Source organism: Spea bombifrons, chromosome 4 (assembly GCF_027358695.1).
Source record: "Spea bombifrons isolate aSpeBom1 chromosome 4, aSpeBom1.2.pri, whole genome shotgun sequence".
Lineage (NCBI taxonomy): Eukaryota > Metazoa > Chordata > Amphibia > Anura > Pelobatidae > Spea > Spea bombifrons.
This window is the reverse complement of record NC_071090.1, coordinates 61,444,082-61,468,311: the sequence shown is the minus strand read 5'-3', so window position 1 is coordinate 61,468,311 and position 24,230 is coordinate 61,444,082. Positions and strand designations below refer to the sequence as shown.

At 40.5% G+C, this 24,230-nt stretch overlaps 1 protein-coding gene across 2 annotated transcripts in view; it reads left to right on the top strand.

The window, feature by feature from the left end:
• Positions 1-3,139: 3,139 nt before the first annotated feature.
• Positions 3,140-24,230, top strand: part of LHFPL3 (LHFPL tetraspan subfamily member 3) — a 41,012-nt gene continuing 19,921 nt past the window's right edge. For both annotated transcript variants that reach the window (XM_053464268.1, XM_053464267.1), the window contains exons 1-2: positions 3,140-3,563; positions 23,974-24,210. In XM_053464268.1, the coding sequence (XP_053320243.1) occupies positions 3,140-3,563; positions 23,974-24,210 (661 nt within the window). The remainder of the gene's footprint in view (positions 3,564-23,973; positions 24,211-24,230) is intronic.

The window sequence follows — 24,230 nt, the reverse complement described above, 5'->3', positions numbered from 1 at the left end:
TAAGGGGCCGGGAGGTCCCCACCAAGGCCGGCCTTACGGGTCTGCGGCCGCACAGAGTTTAAATTAAAACATCGGGGTTTTTTTTAACTTTATTTAACATCCTCTATGTTAAATAAAGTTTTTTTAAGTTGAAAAAAAAAACCCCGATGTTTTAATTTAAACCCTGTACGGCCGCAGACCCCTAAGGCCGGCCCTGGTGGGGGCTTCCCGGCCCCTTAGGGCAGGGCCGACCTTTGGGGTGTGCGACCACCCTCCAGGGGGCGGCGGCGAGGGGCGGTCCGCACTGCGGCACCCGGCACCCCTCCAGAGACGGACAGTAATGTCCGCCGCTGGAGGAGCAGGCTCGCAAGGGAGCGGTATCGGAGGTCTTTGACAGACCTCCGGTTCCCTTGAGTGATTTTAAGCCGGGTTCAACCCGGCTTAAAATCACTCAAGGGAGCCGGAGGTCTGTTAAAGACCTCCGATACCGCTCCCTTGTGATCCACGCGGCAACAGCTGCTGTGCGCCGGGGTTTGTTGTCAGATCCCGGCGCACAACACTGAAGCCGCGCCCACCGCTGTCCGTGCCCTCTGACCCGGAAGAAGACAGAGAAGACAGAAGAACTGAAGAAGAGGAAAAGAAGCTGAAAGAAGAAAGGAAAGGTAGGAAAGCATTAAGTGAGAGTGGATTGGTGTATATGTGTGGCTTGGTGTATATGTGTGGATTGGTATATATGTGTGGATTGGTATATATGTGTGGATTGGTATATATGTGTGGCTTGGTGTATATATGTGGCTTGGTGTATATGTGTGGCTTGGTGTATATGTGTGGCTTGGTATATATGTGTGGCTTGGTATATATGTGTGGATTGGTATATGTGTATGGATTGGTATATATGTGTGGATTGGTACATATGTGTGGATTGGTATATATGTGTGGATTGGTATATATGTGAGGATTGGTGTATATGTGTGGATTGGTATATATGTGTGGATTGATATGTGTGTGGATTGGTATATGTGTGTGGATTGGTATATGTGTGTGGATTGGTATATATGTGAGGATTGGTGTATACGTGTGGATTGGTATATACGTGTGGATTAGTGTATGTGTGTGGATTGGTATATGTGTGTGGATTGGTATATATGTGAGGATTGGTGTATATGTGTGGATTGGTATATGTGTGTGGATTGGGATATATGTGTGGATTGGTGTATATGTGTGTGGATTGGTATATGTGTGGATTGATAAATGCGTGAGAGTGATGGGTGTTATGCTGTACCATTTCCAATGTCTTTTTTCATGATCTAATTATGCTCTAAAAGTACATCATAACTCCCATCACTCTATACTGTTCCATACAGTGGCAGAGCTGGGAGACAGAGGCCTTGCACCCCCACCACAGGACTCCTGAAAGGTAAGTGAACTTCAAAGAGGGAGAGGGTAGATAGTTAGGAGGGGGTAGTTGCGGCGGGCTTAAGGGGCTCTGTGTTAATGCGGCCATATAGTACCAGTCAGTCCGGTCCTGAGTGGGCCTATTTTAAGGTGGGGGCCTGGAGCTGCAGCTCCATTAGCCCCTAAGTCAATCCTGCCCTGCCACAGGCGCGGTCGCAGTTGCTGCTTGCTTCGGCAACAAGGTAAGTAGGGTGAGGGAGGTGGGTGCAGTGAGAAGGGGCAGAGGGGGGTTAGATAGTGAGAAAGGGGGAGGGGATAGATAAAGGCGCTACATATTGAGAAGTGGGGAAGGGGGTTACATAGTGAAAAGGGGCAGATAAGATGAAGAGAGGGGGTAGTGTGAATGCGTATGAGAATGAATAAATGTGTGAATGAAATGTGTGAATGCGTATGACAATTAATGAATTCATGTGAGGATGAATTGCTTGAATGATTTGTGAGACTGCATTAATGAATGTGTTAATGATTTGTGTGAATGATTAAATGCAAAGGTGGCACATGAAGGGTGGGCTTTAACAATAAATAAATAAATAAATAAATAAATATGGGCTGCTCAGGCTTAAATGCCCGGGCCTATTTTTTGTCCCAGTCCGGGCCTGGGCGTGACAGACACAATGTCAAAAAATTGTATGCGGTGATACCTTTTTTTATTGGACTAACATATTATTTAAAAGAGAAGCTTTCGAGAGTTATCCCCCCCCAAAAAAAGTTAAGCTATTCATTGTTGTCATTGGATAGGGTTTCTGGTATCTTTCATTACTGGGTACCAGTTCCTAAGTGGCACAAAATCTAGTTTCTGGGGGCCGGGTGTGGGTTTAGTAACAACCTTCATCATTATTTTAGATGATACATGGATAGGGAGGGTATGTTCGAGCCCCCATTAAGTGACACAAAGTCTACTTTTTAACGAACAGATGTGGATTACGAGAATAAATAACGAATTATTATCTATGATACATGGATAGGGGCAGTGTTTTGTGCACCCATTAAGTGGTGGCATCCCTTTTTAGGGTGCCAATATGGATGTCATTGGCATTTTTCAGGAGCATCAGTAGACACATATGACCAAGTGACAAAGTCTATTTGTTATGGCTTATTTTGATACATATGTGTCTCCATTGACATACGTTGAGTTTTGAAACCTGAAAAAGGAAGTATCTAACTTAAGATGGGTCTCTTTCAAATGCAAACAGAAGCACTTAATATGAGATAACACCGCACTGCTCCCAGCCACCATAACACCATAGCACCGCTATATTTAGGCATAGCGCAAGTTAACACCTCACACTTCCCGCGCCCCCTCTTCATCACACGCATGCTGGATGAGCCCACCCTTACGATTTAATAGGGGGATGTACATAGGGGCGTACACAATTTTCTTGGTATCATCCTGTTTTCAATTTTATCGAGCCATCGAGCCCGCATTGTGTCAACCTCCTGTGCCCCTAGCGGTGGTGCATTCCATTCCTGCCACATTCAGATGCAGCGCTGCGGCGGCTCGCACTGATCATCGAGGGTCGGTAGGGAGACGGTAGGGCACTATAATCCAGCTGCGCCATCCAGCCAACAGAGGAGTGGGTTAACGGTGCACCTCAATGACGCGTCGTAGCCCAGGAGCGGACCCCTTCCCTTCAGCGGTGCTGTGATTTTTTATTTTTTTTGTACCAGCCCTTAACCCCAAGCTCCATTTTCATTCGGCGGAGAGATGCCACAGGGTGACTTAGCGATGTTGTCCCCGCAGGAAGCGGCCAAGATATACCACGCAAATTACATCAGAAACTCGAGGGCCATCGGGGTGCTGTGGGCGATCTTCACCATCTTGTTCGCAATAGTGAACATCGTGTGCTTCATACAACCCTATTGGATTGGGGATGGGGTGGACACCCCCCAGGCTGGTTACTTCGGGCTCTTCCACTACTGCATCGGCAGCGGCTTCAATAAGGAGTTTACCTGCACCGGCAGCTTCACGGACTTCTCCTCTATCCCCTCGGGGGCTTTCAAAGCTGCCTCTTTCTTCATCGGCCTGTCCATGACGCTCATCATCTCCTGTATAGTGTCCTTCGTGCTATTCTTCTTCTGTAACACGGCCACGGTGTACAAGATCTGCGCCTGGATGCAGCTCTCCTCTGGTGAGTTGGGGCCGGGCTGGTGGGAGGCTGAACGGTGGGATTTAAAACCATTTAAATTAAGGATGGCAAGAGGGGGTCTCATCTGCACCTGCTGCTTCACCTTCAGCAGAGCCCATAGGTCTTCTGAATGGAGCCTGACAGAACAGGCGTGTTCTTCAAGAAGTCCTGCAGCTGTCCACTCTCTCAAGCTGTGCAGGTAACCTGTATCTAGCAAGGTGGGAACTACTGATAACTGCAAGATTACAACATCATTAAAAAGGGAAAAACTTTCCACCAGTTCAAGACTTATTGTGTAGGTGACCCCCATGATATTTTCGTTTTAATATGACATTTTTCTGGTTAACCAATTTGTAGATGGTGTCTTTAGTATGTTACGTGTTCCTTTGGTTGACCAGTACATGGTGTATACATGGGTCCAGAGATTTGAAAATTGTAGAAATGTAACTTTATAATCATTCTGAGGCTGAAATGTACTGTATTAAGCAACACAATATCTAGTTGTTGTTAGTAGTAATGAAGACTATGGGCTTATTGTATCTATGCAACAGTCACATACAGTATACACTGTTGGAAAGGTCCTGTGTGGTCATGGTCCATCTAGGACCAAGGTGGCTGGGAGTCTGGGGTAGAACCATGTATTTATAATTGTATACTTCCCAAAGAGTTGTCCTCTTACATTATTAACAGGGAGGGGCATGATATGCAATTCACCTAGGGTTTAGAACTATTGTAGGACAAGTGTGCTACTTAGTGAAGCATAGTGATGTGGGCACTGGCTTTTGGAATGCTCTCCTCAAAAAAGGTATAGTAAGTGGGACCCTTGTAAAAGTCTCATGTCCTATATCCTGTTTTTTAGTAAATCAGTAATTTGTTGGAAAATGTTTGTCAAGTAGAATGACAGATTTTTTGTCTTGTACATTGTTTTTGTCCTTCAGTGTAGACTATACTATGTGCCTTTTTATCTCTGGAAGTCAAGATCCATTCAGATCAGTCTACTGAAAATAGTGTGAGTAGGGGTAACTGAATCCATTCTGACAGTGTAAAGGAGCAAAGAAGTGCGAGGAACTTGTGTTTTCCCACTTAGACAAATGAGGGCAAATGCTCGTAGATCTTTGTGCCCTTCATTAACACAAGGCGAGTCTCCAATGATGTCACCAGATGTTACATAAGAAGCTCCTAGTTGTCTATAAAAGGCCCCATATAAAATTTATGTTAGGTGTTATGTAGAGATGCCTCCTGGAAATCCTGTTTTGTGAAACTGTGATGTGCAAGCTAACATTTTGGTTCTGTTACCGCCCCATACACATGAATCGCTTGCTTTTTGTGATTTGTCTTTTTGTATATACTCTGTGCAAGAGAATCAATTGCATCATCCTTTAAATGTTATTTTACTTTTTCCTGTCTCAAATGTAGTGTGTGTGTGTGTGTTGTACCAAGTCTGACATTTGTATTGTGCCATTTTTGAACATAAACAAATAACTAGTTGTAATGGAAAAACCTTTTAGTGCTTTGCACAATATGTAAACATGTTAAAGCAAAATAAAGTAAAAAAAAAAAATAATGTAAGCAATTTGGTAATTTAAATTCCGATTAGGTTTCCAAAATATGTTCTTTTATAGTGAAGAGTTGCTATTATGTGTAACGGGGGGAAACATTTGTTTTACTAGCGCTACTAACTTGTAGTTGTTGAGAAACGCTACTTTTAACCCATGTGATGAAAAGCACCATTTATTTGTTGAGCACTGTTTACCAATAGTACTAGATGCAATAACCCATCTAAACCTTATTTAGTTTTAATGCAGGTGAATAATGCGTGGTTTGTGATTTAATAATCTGTCTGAAATCAAATCCGCAGGTGTAGAAACTAGATGTCGCCTCAATGAAAGCTTTTGGAAACATCTGCGCTGAAGTGATTCAATGGGGACCGTAGACAAACTGTGCATACATAGATGCATTTTAGTCAAGTTTTCAACATGATCAAAAACCATGTCTAGAAATGTAAAGACGGGTATTAACTAATTTAACACGCTTAAAAGTTAAAACAACTAGCAAATGGAAAGGTTTATTTAAAAAAAATCATATTTACTGTTAGCTACGAGGGTCTTTTCGTCTTGATTTCATGCCAGCACAGGTCCGTTAATCTTATTGGTGGAATCCCTATGAAGTTGATTATATTGCACATCTTCCTATCATGTTGCAAATTTAAAATAGAGATAATTTCCCAAATTAAGATTGACAGATTTCTGCTGGCATAAAGCCCAGACATATTTACATGATGCCCTTCTTGTAAATATATAGGAGGATTCTGCAGAATCCCCCAAATGCATTTGCCTCTTTCCCTGCCAACAGCTATTTTCTGTGCACAAAATTAATTCATCTGAACACATATCCTTGCACATGATATACTTACTTACAGTCAGGTTCAGCAAGGTCTCTGTGAAAGTGTGCGGCGGGCATCTAACAAGACAGAACGCACTCCCAATAATTTCAATGGATGTATTTTCCTGCTACATATTGGCTGCTTCAAGCAACCAATCTGTTTCACAAAACATAAGAACATTGAGGATGTGGGAAACTGCAGCTTTGCAGCCATAACTTCTCTCTAAGGTATGTATATCTTTCTGTTTTGAACCCAAATGTGAACAATGCATATAAAAGTACTTATAAAATACTTTCATATGAATTGATCATTTAGTGGACTCACTAGAAGATTGGAGTATCCCTTTAAATTTTATTTACACTTAATTACGACTCACACACATATGTAAAACAGTTGTAACATAAATACGATTGTAATTTGTACGGTTTTATGGCTAGTTTAGCTTCATTGAACCTAATTCTCAGTTGGCTGCTTTGGGGTTTGCTTTGATCTGTATTAGACAAGTGATCATTTTATATTGAAAATAGCATTCATTGTAACCAAACATGTACATATAATGGAGCAGTTAGCTCATCTTCATTGATTGTGTACTAGTGGGAATAGTTTTTACTTTACAGATTTTGGGTGGCTCATTGCCAAACGAATTGAGACCAAGGTGTAGGCTACAGTTTAATCAGGGATACAACACATGCCAAGATACTAGGTTATCAGATATTATGCAGCAAAATATCTTGATTGCCAATGCATCCATGTTTTTTTGCAGAAGAAACTCTATAGGCTTGTTCATTGATATTGCCTAATAGTTAACACCCCTTACAGTTTAGTAAAGAAAACAGTTGAATGTATCTGATGAAACCTTGGGGAACCATAACATACAGTGACAGGAAAAAGTACGTGAACCCTTTGGAAATTCCAGGATTTATATATAAATTTGTATTGAAATATCATATCATCTTCCTCTAAGTCACAATAATGAACAAACACAATCTGTTTTAACTAATAAAAATTATTGAATTATTCTTGTCCATATTTAATTCGTCATTCAAACATTCACAGTGTGGGTTGGGAAAAGTATGTGAACCCCTTGGCTAATAACTTCAGCAAAAGCCAAATGGAGTCCAATCAATTAAAAGGGATTGGAGGTGTGTTTTAGAGCTACTTTGGCATAAAAAACACACTAACATTTTTTCTCAAGAAGCATCTGCTGATGTGAACCATGCCTCACAAAAAAAGCTCAGAAGACCTAAAATCAGAAATTGCTGATTTGCATAAAGCTGAAAAGGGTTACAAAGTAATCTCAAAGAGTTTACATATTCATCCATCCATGAGAGATGATTTAGCACTGTGGCTGCTCTCCTTAGTTGAGAAGCCCAGATGACTCCAAAAGCACAACGCAAAATGTTTAATGAGGCAAAAAAGAATCCTAGAGCAACAGCTAAATGTTTGAAGGAATCATTGGGCCTAGTTAACATCTCTGTTCATGAGTCTACCATAAGCAAACATTGAACAGGCATGGATCCCATGGCGTGACACCACAGAGAAAGCCACTTCTCTCCAAAATAAAATGTTTTGTGGACTGATGAAACTAAGGTTGAATGTCTCAGGAAGAACATGCAGCACAACATATGGCTTAAAAAGGGAACTGCATATCAACATGAAAAAATAATCTCAATGGTGAAGTACGGGCAAGGAACCATCATGATTTGGAGCTGCCCAGCTTTCTCATTGAGGGGACAATAAGTTCACAATTTTATCAAGGTATCATGTAGGATAATGTCCTCCAGATGAAGCTCATTAGAATTTGGGTGATGCAGCAGGACAATGACCCTAAGCATCAAAGTAATACTGCTACAGAATGGCTTTAAAAAGAAATTCTGCCTTTTGGAGTGGCCCAGTCACAGTCCAGACCTTAACCCGTTAGAGATGCTGTGGAATTTCCTCAAGATGAGCCGCTCACACCAGACATCCTAAGAATATGGTTGAGATTAAACAGACCTGAAGAATTTTTAGACCATTCTTACCATTCAGACCTTACAGAACTGTTCATCAGCTACCCGAAGGGATTGTTTGATCTTATTGCAGCCAAAGGAGGTTCAACCAGATATTAAATACAAGGGTTTGCTCACTTTTTCCACCAGCACAGTGAATATAACAGGTATATTCAATTAAGCCATGTATGATTATCATTGTGTTATAAGCTTAAACATATTGTGTTTGTATATACTTGTGATGTATAAATGAGATCACATTTTATGAACAATTAATGCAGAAAACCAGTTCATCCCAAAGGGTTCATTTACTTTTTCTTGCAGCTGTATACCTGTAGCTAACTTTCTCTTGTTAAGTGTAAGTGTAAGTTAAAACATTGAGCTTTACTCATACTTAGTAGGAGCATGGTTAAGTCATTCCTGTTGGCTCAAATTATGTTTTTTAATGTAGGAAGCATTAAAGTGAGTAGCAATAAGTTAAAACATTTGCATAAGTTTTTTTTTATTTTTTATTTATTCATTACCTATTTGTACCAGACATGCAATAGAGGGACATTTACTAAGATAATTATTCAATGCAGAAATAACATTGCAATCAATGTTGCTGACTATCTCTAAATCATATTATTATTATTCTGAATTCTGGAGTAAGAATGTGACATCTGCAAGAAAGGAACAGCAGAAATGTTCAAAATTATTTAAAGAAGTTAGAACATATTTCTGATCTATAACTTAAATTATTTAATGCCAGATTATCTTGGCATTTATTTAATATTGTAATGAAGCAGATGGTCAGCAGTTGGAATATTATTTTAGTTTTAGCAGTTGCTAACCTTTAAATGTGAATGTATCTTTATGATTAAATGCTATATAACGTATATTGTACAAAATGTGGAGCCTGGATATGAAAAAAATAAATGCTGAATGATTAATTGTAATAATAATAAAATTGTAGTAAGCAAAGACCTACTGTTGAAAATTATGTGTACAGTAATTAAAAAGATTTTTGTGCTCATGTTCATAGGGAAAAGTGAGTTGGGCCCTTAGTCTACCCAGGTGAGTATAATTACTACAGATAAATTTAAAGACCCCTTTAAGGTGAGTAAAGCCTCAAAATTGACAGTGTGAATTCATATTGTTAGATTTTAATAAGTTATCTTAAGGATAATTTAAATTATATGTAAACCTATAGCTTAAAGGGAAATTCCAGCCATCATTTGCACTATAATGCATATGATAGTTGTGTCCTTTTTTAAATTCTCATTTTCTTCCTTTTGCATATTTGCCTATTTCCCTTCTTGCCATCTCCTAACCTTGCAAGAGGTGTGTTCCTCCAAACTGAATCTAAATTAAACAGCCGCGTGGCCACCCACTGACAGATTCGGCCGCGCCAGGGCCGTCTTTAATGCGGGGTTAAAGCCTGCAGCACCTGCGGTGGGCCCGCAAAGATGCCATTTCAGCCGATACAGCAGCGTTTTATAGCGGCCGCAAGACACACCGGCCGTTTTAAAATCATTAAGCGGCCGGTGTGTCTGCACCATGCCGCCCGGTGCCTCAGTGACGCTTGAAGCTTTCAAGACGCTACGTGCCGCTCAAGGGGGCGGGCCACACGGAACAGCTCCTCGTGACAGGGAGAAGAGCACGTCGGAGGAGAACAGCCTGCAGGGAAGGAAGGCAGCATAAGAAGTATTAAAAAAAAAGTGTTGTGATAGGTGGAAGGGGGCCCATATTCAAAGGGGGGCTGCCTTGGGACAGGCTGGGGGTTTAAGTACACAACAGGGTGATATGGGCATCACATAAATCAATACACAAAGGGGGGGTGTGGCTGGGGGCAATACACATGGGTACATTAACTAGTACGAAATTGAGCATCAATACACAAGGCAGGGGGGCTGGCTGGGGACATTAATAAATCAATACGCAAGGGTCTTGGGGCATAAATGCATAAAAGGGGCTGGCTGGGGGCACAAATGCACATGGGGCAATACACAAGGGTGTGGGGGGGAATACATTAAAACTAAAGGCTGGCCTAGCTGGGGCATCAATACACAAGGGGGGAAACACACACAAAATAAACCAGTGTGGAACCCATTTTTATGCTTTGTGTAGATTAACCCGTACTGATGCGGGTGTTGGTGTGGCAGAGCCTGTCCTGGTGTGTGTGTTTGGGTGTCGGTGTGCCAGAGCCTGTCCTGGTGTGTGTGTGTTTGGCTGTCGGTGTGGCAGAGCCTGTCCTGGTGTGTGTGTTTGGGTGTCGGTGTGCCAGAGCCTGTCCTGATGTGGGTGTTTGGGTGTCGGTGTGGCAGAGCCTGTCCTGGTGTGTGTGTTTGGTCATCTGTTTCCTGGCCCTCATGAATTTGTAGTCACTCCAGAGGACAACACTTTCTAGGCCCAGAAATCAGTGAGAAGAAAAGTAAAGGGTTTGTGTTATTTACTCTGTTTCAATTAGTGGCAGTAAATTGTGGTTTCAGGCATCCCGTCTATGATTTTTTTAAGTGTACTGATTACTCCCAATCCCATCACATTACATTAACATGCGTTAAAAAAGATGGGCATGGATGGTGGGCTGATTCGGTGGCGCAAAGGGCCACTTGACTAGACTTGCCCCCCAGGCCTTAGGCTGCCAGCCCTCCCCTGGTCGTGCACTACAGATCTGAGGCTGCAGCTACAGTAAATTTTTTTCTAAATTAATTTTCACCATATAGCTTAAAATATGCCCTGGCCTTTCCTGGCTGGACTTCTAACACTCCATATATGAAGCAAAAACATTGTCATAAATGATGCATTTTGCTATCTTTTACAATACGTGGCCTGTGTAAGGATGTTGGTGCCATTTGTGGATTAAGTATTTTATGATAAGTACAGCATTGGCACTTAAACAATTTGGTAGATAAGCTAAAGATAATGATCAGCACACCTAGAAAGAAAATACGGTTGGCTTTCCATCCTAATCATCGAGCGTACGCCACAATTTTTTTTATTTGGTGTGTGTGTAACAACATCAGAAAGCAAACCTTAATTAAGTATTAACATATATAGGAGTTTTCCCCAAATACTCTAGGTTTAAGGCTTGGTTTCCATTTGGGTTTTTTTTGCTAAAAACGCCTATAAAAACGCCAATAGCGCCACCTGGCGTTTTTTTGTGAAAAACGGCTGCAGTCAGATGTTAGCTGTTCTTCAATAGGAAATCGCAAAATGCCATTTCCACTTGGCATTTTTCTGTTTGGCGTTTTTTTCAGTCCTCTTTGGCGTTTTTCTGCTTTTTTGGGCTCTGTGGCAGTTTTTCAAAACTGCAGCATGTTGACACTGGCGTTTTTTGCAAGAAATCTTGGCTTTTTTTCTCCAATAGAAGTCTATGGGAGAGAAAAAACGCCATGAAAAAGCCATGTGGGTTTATTGCCTTGGCGTTTTTTATGGCGTTTTTTCCACAGTTACAATGCAGAGGATGGACCCAGTATCTGTGTGTCCTACGAGAAATAGGCTGAAAACAAACAGTTTCACACAAAACAAAGTCCTGGACTGGTTCATATTGAATTTTACACCATTTGGAACAAACATGCCATTACAAACAAACATACGCGACCGGATCCTGCGTGCCAAAAGCAACAGCAAACAATTTGCACCATCATTTGGGGCCAATCTTCCCAGAGGAGCAGACATTTGAAATAAAGCATGCCTTACAAACCACAGAAAAGAGACAAAAGGGTCTACCAAGTAAATGACATCAGGAGAGGGCAGATACTTGCCATTTATCCTAATCCCTTTTAGCTGGGTGAAACTTCTAACTTGTAAAGGCTGGAAAAACTGCCTAAGGTCAAAAAAAGCAATTTCCACAGAAAGGCTAAAACGCCAGAAAAAACGCCAAAACGCAGGTAAATGCAGTGGCAGTTTTCTTGGCAGTTTTCCTGGCGTTTTTCATCAAGAAAAAAACGCAGGACAAAAACCCAAGTGGAAACCTAGCCTAACAGAGGTAATGTTGCTGTTTTTACTCTTGCAGGTAGCTCTCTGTAGGTTAACAGGTTAACTTAAAACAATCTGATAATAACATTAGTGTCAGATCCTTATCAAAAGTGCTTTTATTCAACTGGAATCTGTAGACTGGCTTTCCCAAAATCCTCCCCTGTGTACCATGTCTATTTCATAATTATAAAAAAAATCAAGTAGAACAAATATCTTGTTATTTTCATCTGGCCTTCGTTGCTTCTGTTTATCATTCCAATAGAGACTCTGCAAAATGCTGATAATACTCAGATTCCATGAGCCGGTAAAGCTCAATCATTCAGTGGCCTACCAAAATGAATCCAATTACCTTTGGAAGTTAAGCCGTTCATTTAGAATGCAATCATATTCATAACCTGCGTGTTCGTGACAATGCATGAGTGTAGTTGGGTAAAAATTATTATAAATATAAAGATGAAAATAAGTGCACACATTATAGAAAAGTAGAAAGAAAATTGCAAACAAAATAAAAATATATTTTACCTGTATTGTTATTTTAGCATCTGTTCCTCTAATGTACCATTGGGTTTATCATTTTACATTATGTTTCCTCACTTTGTTTGTACAATACCTGAAAGAATAAAATGGAAATCCAAAACACTGTTTACATAACTGTCCCTTGGAAAGTATCTAGAATAAAGAAAGACAGTTCACCACGAGTGAATGGAAGTGATCGATTATTATTATGCAGGATTTGTGGAATTATTTCCGTGGTAGGGTGAGACATTGCGTACTCTGTAGACTTGATGCGTTGACATGTCCTTTAGGGCATTTGGCTGTAATAAAGCTGCACTCAGCCTCAATCTTAAAAAGATGGAAATCCTGAGTAAGAATAACAGGGCTCACATCGTAAAATAAGAATGGGCAAAGCAGTGGCTCCTTTAATTTTGCACCTATTTTTTGAAAAGGGATGAGGTTTTAGATTTAGACTTTTAGATTACACTTAAATATCTCTAGCTTTGTTGAGGCTAGAATTATTTAGAAATTAGATTTTTTTTTTCCTTGCATGTGCCATAAGCCATAGAGGTCATAAATTGAACACTTCTTTAGGGTGTCATAATTTACTTTACATGGGTTTTATAGCAAACATAACACTAAGAGAAGTTTAAGCTTTCCAATTTTAGCTAATTTCTTTCATTTGAAATATCTTTTAGTGATCAAAATGCAGATGAGAATAACTTAATTCAGCACTGTGTGTGTGCTGAATGCGACGTGGATCTGATATTTTTGTGTGTATGACCTTTTAGCTGAAAATGTAAGCTTTCAAGTACATTGTTTTCAATGTTTTTTATCCGGGCTTAAACATACAAAGATGTATGGAGTGTTGGTAAGTGTATACATAGAGCTCAATTCATCAATGCTCCTAATGAAAAGAGGGATGTTGGCTGCAAGTTATTGGGAAACCATATGATCCAATTAATAACCAACCTCAGAAACATACTTTACTATACAAGAGTGTATACTTAATTAAAGTTGAAACCCACATATGTTATACGTTACATTGTATTGATTAAAACCCCTCTTAATGTAACTTGTTGATAAATATTTCTATGTCTTCAATGAAACAAGGTAGGCATGTTTCTATAAAATGTCTCACTTTTTATATGATACAGTGTGGGGCTATATCAGAGTGGACTGATCTAGTTTTCCTGTGCACTTTATAGTGCATCATTTGTCATCTCTTCGAAAGCAATATAATACTCACTGAACTTCATGTTGGTAGAACTAAATGCATAGTATAGTAGACTATAGTATGCATAGCAGAAAGTGGTAATAAATACTGGTCAATCCAAAAGATAAGAGTAATTATCATCTAGCATAATTCCGCTTGCATTTGTTAAAATTGAGACTTTATTAAGTATTTTGTGCAATGAAAATGTAGAACATCACATTGCTATTTTTGTGGTCTTCTGAAACACAGCCCATCTCCATAATAACATCCACATAAATTATTGAAATGTACCAATACAGGATTTTTAAATGACTTTAAAATATATTTAAAAAATCATTGGAGCTCCTTGCTGTTATATATTGATCTCCGTACGTGTGAATGAGAGAGCACAGTGTACTTTAGAGCTCATTTATACAATCATGTGGATGTTATTTTTTTCCACTACATGATCATGGACACATCTGGGCACAGACTGGACACCTGGGATCTTTAGCTGGTGTCCCTGGCCATCTTGTTGATGTCTTTCACAGGTTCTCTGTGATGTAACAATCTTCTGGAGAGTAATAGAGTGGAATTATAGCTCATTAGCTTCTTCCACCCAATAAACTGGAGGAAGGGAATAAAACAATACATAACAATGTAAACCAATAAACAGAAGGATTTACACAAAGCAACCAGTAGAGGCAGAATAGTGAGCAACTTCTGGGAGCCTTGCGTCCCGTCTCCTGGGAAACCAACTGAAGGAAGACCAATTTATTATCCTATTGGAGAAATGTGACCAATCAAAGTCTCCGCCTCTTGACACTTTAATATGTATTGTTCAACGTGATAAAAAAAAAAAAAAACAACTAAGCAGCTGTGGGATGCTTATGAGAAAATTCTACAGAATCTTTCCATGCATTTACTAAGGGAACGACACAAAAATGTAAAGGTGACACACCTATTATATTCATTAAAATGGACATGATGCAAGTGTGTCCCTTCTTATTTGTCCCTTTTTATTATAAGACTACTCTCCACTATTGGGGAAAGTGAGGACTGAAGTGTACCTTTAAGTTACTGTTTTATTGTAAAGTTTAATAATATTAAACTAATTATTAATATACCCTTTTGACGTTTCCTCGTTTTGTTGGGTTACATTATGAACTCTTGTGAAATCCTAGTTCAGTCGTATTGCACTTGTTTTAGCTGTTAGGATTTATAGTCAAAATATATCCAAATCAATTGCTCTAGATTAGCTAGAAGTAGCCTTCAGTTACATACCTACAAATTAGCTAATTAGGGCTTTTCAGAAAGCAGCCAAATGACAGGTCGCAAGAAGGATATTTTTTGTATATGCAGTATGCTAGTATCTGTTTTACATCCTCATTCCACTGCAATAAATGTAGGGATTGGGGATTCCAGATAAATAAAACCTAAAGTAATGCAATTTATATTTACTGTAATACTGGAAAACAAAACTCTTTCAGTCATTTAACCAGATTTTGCTGAAGTTTACAGTTGAAAGCCAGAATAAGTTTAAATATTAGGCTTTCCTAAGCCAGCCAAGCAATCCATTGTCATAAGTTCATTGAGTGCAGCTCTAATTAGGACTGCAGGTGTTCCCTCTAGGAGATTATTAAGGAGCTTGACGTCTGCAGTTTTAGCTTGCAAGATTTTACTTAATGAGATGACCACAGAGATTCTGGGTTTGAGGCTTCGAGCTGTATGAGGTGTGAGGGATTGCTTGAATATAATGTGCTGAGAACTACCCTATGTTCAATGTATTTACGTAATGCCACATGCTGTGAAATGGTTCTTTTACATTTTTTATGAAATGTGATATTTTTACTGCTGTCTCAAGCTCTGAGGTGTAGAATAAAAGTCTAAACCCTTAGCGAGGCATAGAACGTAATGGTATCATTGTTGGTGGCACACATTACCACAAATAAATTGGGCAATTATGTGTGTATTATTATATATATTTCTATAATAGCCCTGTTAAGGTGGGGCTTAAATGACTCCGTATGCACATAATACATTGGCACCTCTCACTGAGTGCATCAACTTTATTTGCGGTATATACTTTTTGTTTTTTTTAGCACCCCGGGCATATTGCAACTGCTTCCAGTCTATATCTTTTGTTATATACGTCCTATACATACGCATTGTGTATTAGCCTGGGTCTGGAAAGCTCCAGACAGTATGGTGTCCAGGAATCATATTCAAGAGGACAGAGGCCACAGACAAAGCTTGTGGGGGCACCATCCAAAACAAGTTTTGTTTTGTTTTTGGTTTTCCCCTACAAAACTGCATGACAGCTTACTGAATGTCTTCCCGTAACCAACCAGCCATCAGGCAAGATAGTATAAAAATAAATCTTTGCATATGTCATGGAAGCTGCTTCTGTCCTACACTGATACACCGAGACACACAAAGGCATTATGCCTTTGTGTGTGTCTGTGTATCAGTGTGTGCACATACATACATAAACACACATAGACATATTATTGTTTTATATAGCGCCATCATATTCCGCAGAAATGTACAATGGATAAACGAGACATAACAAGCAGTGCATAACATCACACTAACAAGAAGTACAACCTCATGAATACCTACAAAGATATCCCCACATACCTACACACACACACACACCTGCATACACACTGACTGCCGTAAACACCCAGAGTATATACCGTATTTGCTCGATTATAAGACGAGGTTTTTTTCAGAGCAAATGCTCTGAAAAATACCCCTCGTCTTCTAATCGGGGTCGTCTTCTAATCAGACCTCAAATAGAGGTCTGATTATGAGACTAAGATCCAGATCCCCCGCGCTGCTGCAGGGGACCTGGATCCTCCTGTCTCCCCCCCTCCATTTAACACCCCCCCACACACACACTTACCGGTGCTTCCTGCTGTATTGCCGGGTCAGCGGGTTAACGTCTACGCGATCCGCGTAGACAACGTCCGCTGCAGCCGGAAGGAGGTGTGGCTAGCAGCGGGGGTTGTCTGCGTCCATCGCGCAAATCCTTCCCCGACTGTCAGAGATCAGAGTTCCTCTGATCTCTGACAGCCGGGGAAGGTATCCGCGACGGACGCAGACAAACCCCCGCTGCCAACTCCACCTCCTTCCGGCTGCAGCGGAAGGAGACGTCAACCCGCTGCCCCGGCAATACAGCAGGAAATTTGAAGCACCGGTAAGTAAGTGTGTGTGTGTGTGTGTGTGTGTGTGTTACATAGGGCATTTCTGGAATGCCTTATACCCCTATATGCCACTCTGGCACTTAGGTGGTTAAAAGGCATATTATGGGGCAGAGTGGCATATAGGGAGGTATAAGGCATTTCAGGAGGCAGAGTGGCGTTAAGGGGGCATTTAATAGAGCACTCTGCCTCCTGAAATGCCTTATACCTCCCTATATGCCAATCTGCCCCATAATATGCCTTTTAACCACCTAAGTGCCAGAGTGGCATATAGGGGTATAAGGCATTCCAGAAATGCCCTATGTAACACACACAGAGTGGCATATAGGGGTATAAGGCATTTCTGGAGGCAGAGTGCTCTATACAATGCCTTTTAACTCCCTTAATGCCACTCTGCCTCCTGGAATGCCTTATACCTCGCTATATGCCACTCTGCCCCATAATATGCATTTTAACCCCCTAAATGCCAGAATGGGATATAGAGGTATAAGGCATTTCTGGAGGCAGAGTGCCACATAGGGGGTCAAAAGGCATACCACAGTGCCACAGTGCCATATTGGTGTGGCAAGCCTGGGGGCAGATGTGCGTAACTGGGGGACAGGTTGGAAAATACAAGGAAATAAAAACAAAAAAAAATTTTTTCTCAATCATAGCTTTTATTAAAAAAATAGTTTACATGAATTAACATTTACTGGTAAAACTTTTTTCCTTTAGGGTCGTCTTATATTCAGTCTTTTTCTTTTTTTCCTAAGTTAATATTCAGATTTTGGGGGGGTCGTCTTATAATCAGGGTCGTCTTATAATCGAGCAAATACGGTATCTTCCTGTAGCTGGGGGCCCTCACACAGTAACCATGATTCCTGCATTTTCAGTACAAGCAGAGATCAATTCAGCTTCCACTCGCTGACTGCAACATGTGACTAAAAAGGAGCTTGTCACAGGCTGATATAGGCATCATATGAGAGGAAGTAGGAAGCTTACTCTGCCATCGCTGAAAACATGACCATTTACATACCTCAGGTCTCAGTGCTGTCCTCCACTGTTTGCATCTGCATACTGTGTCTTCTGCTGCCCGCCGCTTCCCGATGGTGCCATGATGCTCCCAAGGTTTCTGTCTTACTGTGGCTTCCACTACTCCTCCGCTATCCCCTCCTTCCTTTTTGCCCCCCCCCTCTGCCTAACGTATTCTTTACATGAGTAGGCGGACGTGACCCTCATGTCTGCCTTTGTCTCTGAGTTGTGATGTGTGATGGTTTGTGATGTGTGATGATTGAAAGGTGTAACGATATTGATTTGTGATGGGAGAGATATAGCATGGTAGTGAGGTGTGCCATGTGATAGGTGGGATGGAAGCGATGTGTGATGAGGAGAGATGTGACACGCAAAGAAAGAGAATAGACAAAGAAAGGGGGAGTAAAAAGAAAGAGCGTAAAAGAAGAGAATGAAAAGAGGGGGAAAAAGAAAAATAGGGAAAAAATGAGAGAGAATTATATATATATATATATATATATATATATATATATATATATATATATATATCACACACAGAGTATGGATACAAGTATTGGGACATCTGACAATAACACCAACAGGGATTTTTATGACATTGCATTCTAAATATGTAGACATTAATATGCAGTTGCTCCCCCTTTTGCAGCTATAACAGCTTCCACTTTTTGAGTGTTTTCTGTGGGAATGTTTGTCCATTCATCTGTATTTGAACTGTGAAGGCACTGATATTGAACAAGAAGGCCTGGCTTACAAACTCCGATCCAGTTCATCCCAAAGGTGTTGATGGTCAGGGCTCTGTGGTGGGCCAGTCAAGTTCATCCACAACAAACCCATCCGACCATGTCTTCAGGAGGCATGGCAAATAAAAGAAAAGATCAGGGTTACAAGAAAGCACCAAACAAAAATAGAACTAGCACCATGATCTAACAATTCAAAATTTATGATGGTTCAGTTAATTATATGGCCATAGAATGTAAGCTTACCACCACTTTAGAGGTACTTCACATCAGGCAACACTAACCTTAAACTAAAAAGCAAAATTCTAAAAACTAAACCAGGAACCGAAACCAAGGTGCTTACCATATAGCAGTTAAGGAAAACAGGAGAACAGGATGGGGAAGGTTAAATCCAAAGAACAGAGAAGCTACTACACCACAGACATGCAGGGAACTGAATGCACACTATTGTGTAAGCATGCAAAACATGGAGCCTGGCAGAGGGATGGAAGACAAAGAGAGTCAAGGGAGAAAAGCAAGAGAAGAGTGAAAGTGAAAAATGGGAGAGAAAGAGGAGCAGGAAAGAGAGGAGGTGGGGACAGAGGGGTAGAGAAGGGAAATAGAGAAAAAGGAAAGGAGGCGGAGAGAAAAGGAAAAATAGACTTTTGAGCACATCATTTCAATGACATGTATGTATGTATGTATATATACAGAGGCGTATCTACTGAAAATAGCGCCTATGGCAAGCACTGAAATTGCGCCCCTGTCCAAATATCTAAAACCCATTTACTAGCCCCTGCTGCCCATATATATATAAATATTAGTCCCTGCTGCTGATAGCAGGTATAGATCAACACACAAACCCAGATCAATTGAAATTCACTTGTGATCTCAGCACTGAAGGTATATATCAAATAAACTAAATCAGACATACAAATCCTGTATTTGCAGGTATACAATAATATATGAAACATAGCATCGCAGGTATAGATCAAATACATACATGGAAACAGCATTGCAGGTATTAATCAAGACATATTAACCCTGTATTTGCAGGTACACATAAATAATGTATGGAAACATAGCATAGCACATATGGATCTACAAAATAACACAAAAACCCAGCTTTGCAGGTAAAGATCAATTGGAATTCACATTAAAACACGTCATTAAAGGTATATTTAAAACCCCCCTAAATTACAGGCATAGATCACAGGTTGCACACCCCAAAGTCAGTCCTGGCGTCCTCACTGCCCACATAGAACCTGACCAGCACCCAGATAACACACATAAGATTTGCAATCTTTGTCCCCAAATACCCCAGCACAAGTCAACTTTGTCCCCAAACAATCCGACCTGTGCCATCTTTGTCCCATATACACCCTGCCTATGCCATTTTGGTCCCCAAGGCTCAAACCTCCTGCTAGTGCCATCTTTGCCCTTCCACAATTATACATCTATGATACACAAACACTTTTACAGTCACTAATACACTTTTTAATTCAGACAACTCATCCACACATTAACTCATGCTCTCCCTCATTCAGACAATTCATCCACATATTAACTCATGCTCTCCCTCATTCAGACAACTCATCCCCATATTAACTCATGCTGTCCCTCATTCAGACAACTAATGCTCTCCCTCATTCAGACAATACATTCACATATTAACTCATGCTCTCCCTCATTCACTCAATGCATCCACACATTATTTCACACTCTTTACTTATATCTACCCCCTCTCCCTCCCTTATCACTTTCTAACCCCTCTCCCTCCCTTATCACTTTCTAACCCCTCTCCCTCCCTTATCACTGTCTAACCCCTCTCCCTCCCTTATCACTGTCTAATCCCTCTCCCCCTTTGTAGTTCTCTCACCTTGAGGTCCAACGACGGAAGCACGAGGCTTCTGTCTTCCTGCACTGCCCGCTGCTTCACTGCTGCTGAGCGCCGTAATATGACGTCGTATTTCGGCGCTCAGCAGTGAAGCAGCGGGAACCAGCGAGCGGCTTTTAAACACTGTCTTTTTTTGATGCGGAGGAGAACGAGGGGCGCCGAGTGGTAGCTAGGCGCCCCTCTCTCTCCTCTGCATCAAAAAAAGACAGCGTGAAATGCCGGCACCGGGACGGAGGTAGTGCCTCGTGGAGGAGAATGAAGGGCGCCGAGCGGTTGCTAGGCGCCTCTCTCTCTCCTCCACATCAAAAAAAAAAAAAAAGACGGCATTTGAAAGCCGCTCACTGGCGCCCCCTTCAAATGGCGCCTATGGCAGGAGCCATAGGTGCCATACCCTAGATACGCCTCTGTATATAGATAGTTAGATAGATAGATAGATAGATAGATAGATAGATATACACTGTGTAAAGGCACACACATTTATAATAACCCTGTGGCCCAGTTTGTATACGGTTTACTACTACGGAAACCTTGAGTTAGGGAGATCCACGTTATGCTATAGCCTTTCAAAATTTGTGATGATTGCCTAAACCCTGTTCTAACTATAATGTGGGTTACCATGTTTCTAACAGGTTGATAGCATTGGCATTTCCTCTAGAATTTAATGGGCAACAGAGGTACCAAAAAAAAAGTTTTACATAACATGCCACTTTGTTGTGCTTGGCAGAATCTTTTACTTAAGTGAGTATTCTGTTGGCATCTAATTTTGTAATTATAGCATGCTTGAATACTTAAGGTAATAGAGTACAGATTCATGCTATTAACAACATTTAATATGAAGGCTCTATTTGAAAAGACGGAGTTAGGAACCTTGTGGAGAAACATCACAAATGTTAACATGCTCCATTTCATTTTCAGTAGAGAATCAAGAAAGTAGAGAACATGTCACTATCACATGCTCATCTGAATTCAAACCTGACCATTATAACACTTACAATCAAACAACAAACCTCCTTTTTAAGGCATAAAGACTCCAGAATACTCAAATGAGATGGTACCCTAGGTCCTAAGGGCCTCATTTCATTTTCGCAAATAAACCAGCTAGAAAATATGTTTGTTTTTTAATAATGTTAAATAGTTTAGTTTTTTAAGGGAATACAGTCAGAATCTCTGCAAAGACTGATGGTGAAACCACTGGCTACATCAAACTCAGTGGAAACAATTGCTAACTGAATTGTTCATGTACAGTTTTAATTCTTCAAATTAAGAAAATATTTTACGTTATATATGATCAACACATGAAATCTTAATTGGATTATTTTAGGAAGATAAACTACTTTGGATAAATATTTCCCCTCTTTGCCAATGACAAATATTATTTCACACACACACCCCTTAATCCCAGACAGGTGAAGTTAAAAAATGAAGTAATTTACATACCTAATACTTGGCAGATGGAAATAATCTCTTTGGTCTGAGATTTTTAGATGGTGTACGAAACTGGAAATGCAGAATAAAGTCATAGATGACCTAGCATTAAATCACTGAAAAAGTTTTGACATGTTTTAAATGTATTTATTTGGTTTTGTAACGTTAACATAATGAGGGTTTGTCTTGTTTCTTAGAAATATACTGCCTGAAGCACAGTATTTTAACAAAACTGCAAAACTACTATGCTACTGAATTACAAACTGTATATGATTTAATACAGATTGTTTTTAATGAATACATGAATTTAAAAAGTATAAATACAAATAAACCTACACCTCCTGTTTTTTTCTGTATATACTGTATAAATACACAGAAGTATTGGGACACACCCAAATAGTTTTAATTGGCCCATTTCCACAATTGTAAAAACTCAACCATGCAGTCTGCATTTACAGACATTTATGAAAATAATGGGTCATTCTGAAGAGCTCAGAGAATTCAAACGTTGTGCTGTGATAGGATACCACCTTTGCAAAAAGTCAGTTCGTGAAAATTCATCCCTGCTAGATATTCCACAGTCAACTGCAAGTTGTATTCCTGGAAAGTGGAAGCATTTACCAACAGCAGCAGCAGCAGCTCCACGTGGAAGACCGCGTAAAGTCACTGAGTGGGTCACCATGTGCTGCAGCACATGGGACGTAAAAGTCGCTAACGCTCTGCTGATTTCATAGCTGAGGAGTATCAAATTTCCACTGGCATTAATATCAGCAGCTGTGTAGCTGGAGCTTCATGGAATTGGTTTCCATGGCTAAGCAGTTGCATTCAAGCCTTACATCACCACGTACAATGCCAAGTGTCCGATCGAGTGGCGTAAAGCGCACCGCCACTGGAGCAGAGGAAACATTTTCTGTGGAGTGGCATATCGCGCTTCTCTGCTTGGCAGTCTGATGGGCGAGTCTGGGTTTGGCGGATGCCAGGAGAACGTTACCTTTTTGACTGCATTGTGCCAACTATAAAGTTTGGTGGATGAGGGGTAATTGTATGGGGCTGTTTTTCAGGGGGTGGGCTAGGCCCCTTACTTCCATTGAAGGGAAATCTTAATGCTCCAGCATACCAAGACATTTTGGACAATGCTATGCTTCCAACTTTGTGGGGACAGTTTGGGGAAGCACCACTGTGCCCCAGTGCACAAAGCAAGTCCCATAAAGACATGGTTGGATGAGTTTTGTGTGGAAGAATTTGGCTGGCCCGGAAAAGGGCCTTATCTCAACACCATCAAACACCTTTGGGATGAACTCGAACGGAGACTGCAAGCCACGCCTTCTCGTCCAACATCAGTGCCTGACCTCAAATGCTCTACTGTGGAAATCTTGTGGAATACCTTCCTCCGAGAGTGGACGCTGTTATAGCTGCAAAGATGGACCAACTATATATCAGTGTCTATGTATTTAGAATGCAATGTCATAAAAGTTTTGTCCATATAGTGTATATGGGAAGTGCTTATACTGTGCTAATTTCTTTTTATTTATTTAAGAGTAGTAGTAGCATCTTAAATGGAAATACAAACCCAGAAGTATAATGTATCAGGAAATTTGATTCAGTTAAATTGTACCTGCTGAGTAAAATATGATTAATACCAGATGAAGAAGATTTTTATTATAGATCTGCCATCCCCCTTTCTCTTCTATCTCTCTCCCCTGTGTGTGTTAATGTATAAGCTGCCTTATTAGGTGCTATGGTGTTTTCTTTATGGACTGCTACATTTTGACTATGGATAGCTTTTGTCACTTTTCTTCTCACCATAAATGCCCTTAATTTGTGTCTGGCAGCAGATCCTGGGCCGAAGAGAACTCTCTGACCTTTTAATTTCTAGCATATGTTCTGTGCAAAGCTATGTATAAAGTCGCAGGCGTCTGTAAATGGTCATAGATCTCATGCGTTCTCATTTTGTATAAAATTGCATGCTTAAATCATGAGTTAGTGGATGATATGTCCATGATTGTACACTGAAATGCAATTCCTATAATGAGTATTTTAACTACTGTATTTGACACGTTTATTTGCTCCGCTAACAATTTATTTTTATATATGTCGTCTGAGCGTTTTATACATTGTCCATTTTATTTTCCTGCAGCTGCCTGTCTTGTACTAGGATGTATGATCTTCCCTGATGGTTGGGATGCAGATGAGGTTCGGCGTATGTGTGGTGAAAAGACAGACAAGTACTCTCTGGGTGCATGTTCGGTGCGCTGGGCATACATTCTGGCAATCATTGGGATTCTGGATGCCCTCATCCTCTCATTTCTAGCCTTTGTTCTTGGTAACAGATTGGACAGCTTAATGGCTGAGCAACTCAAGCTGGAAAGTAAAGGTAGGACTTCTTTTTTATTA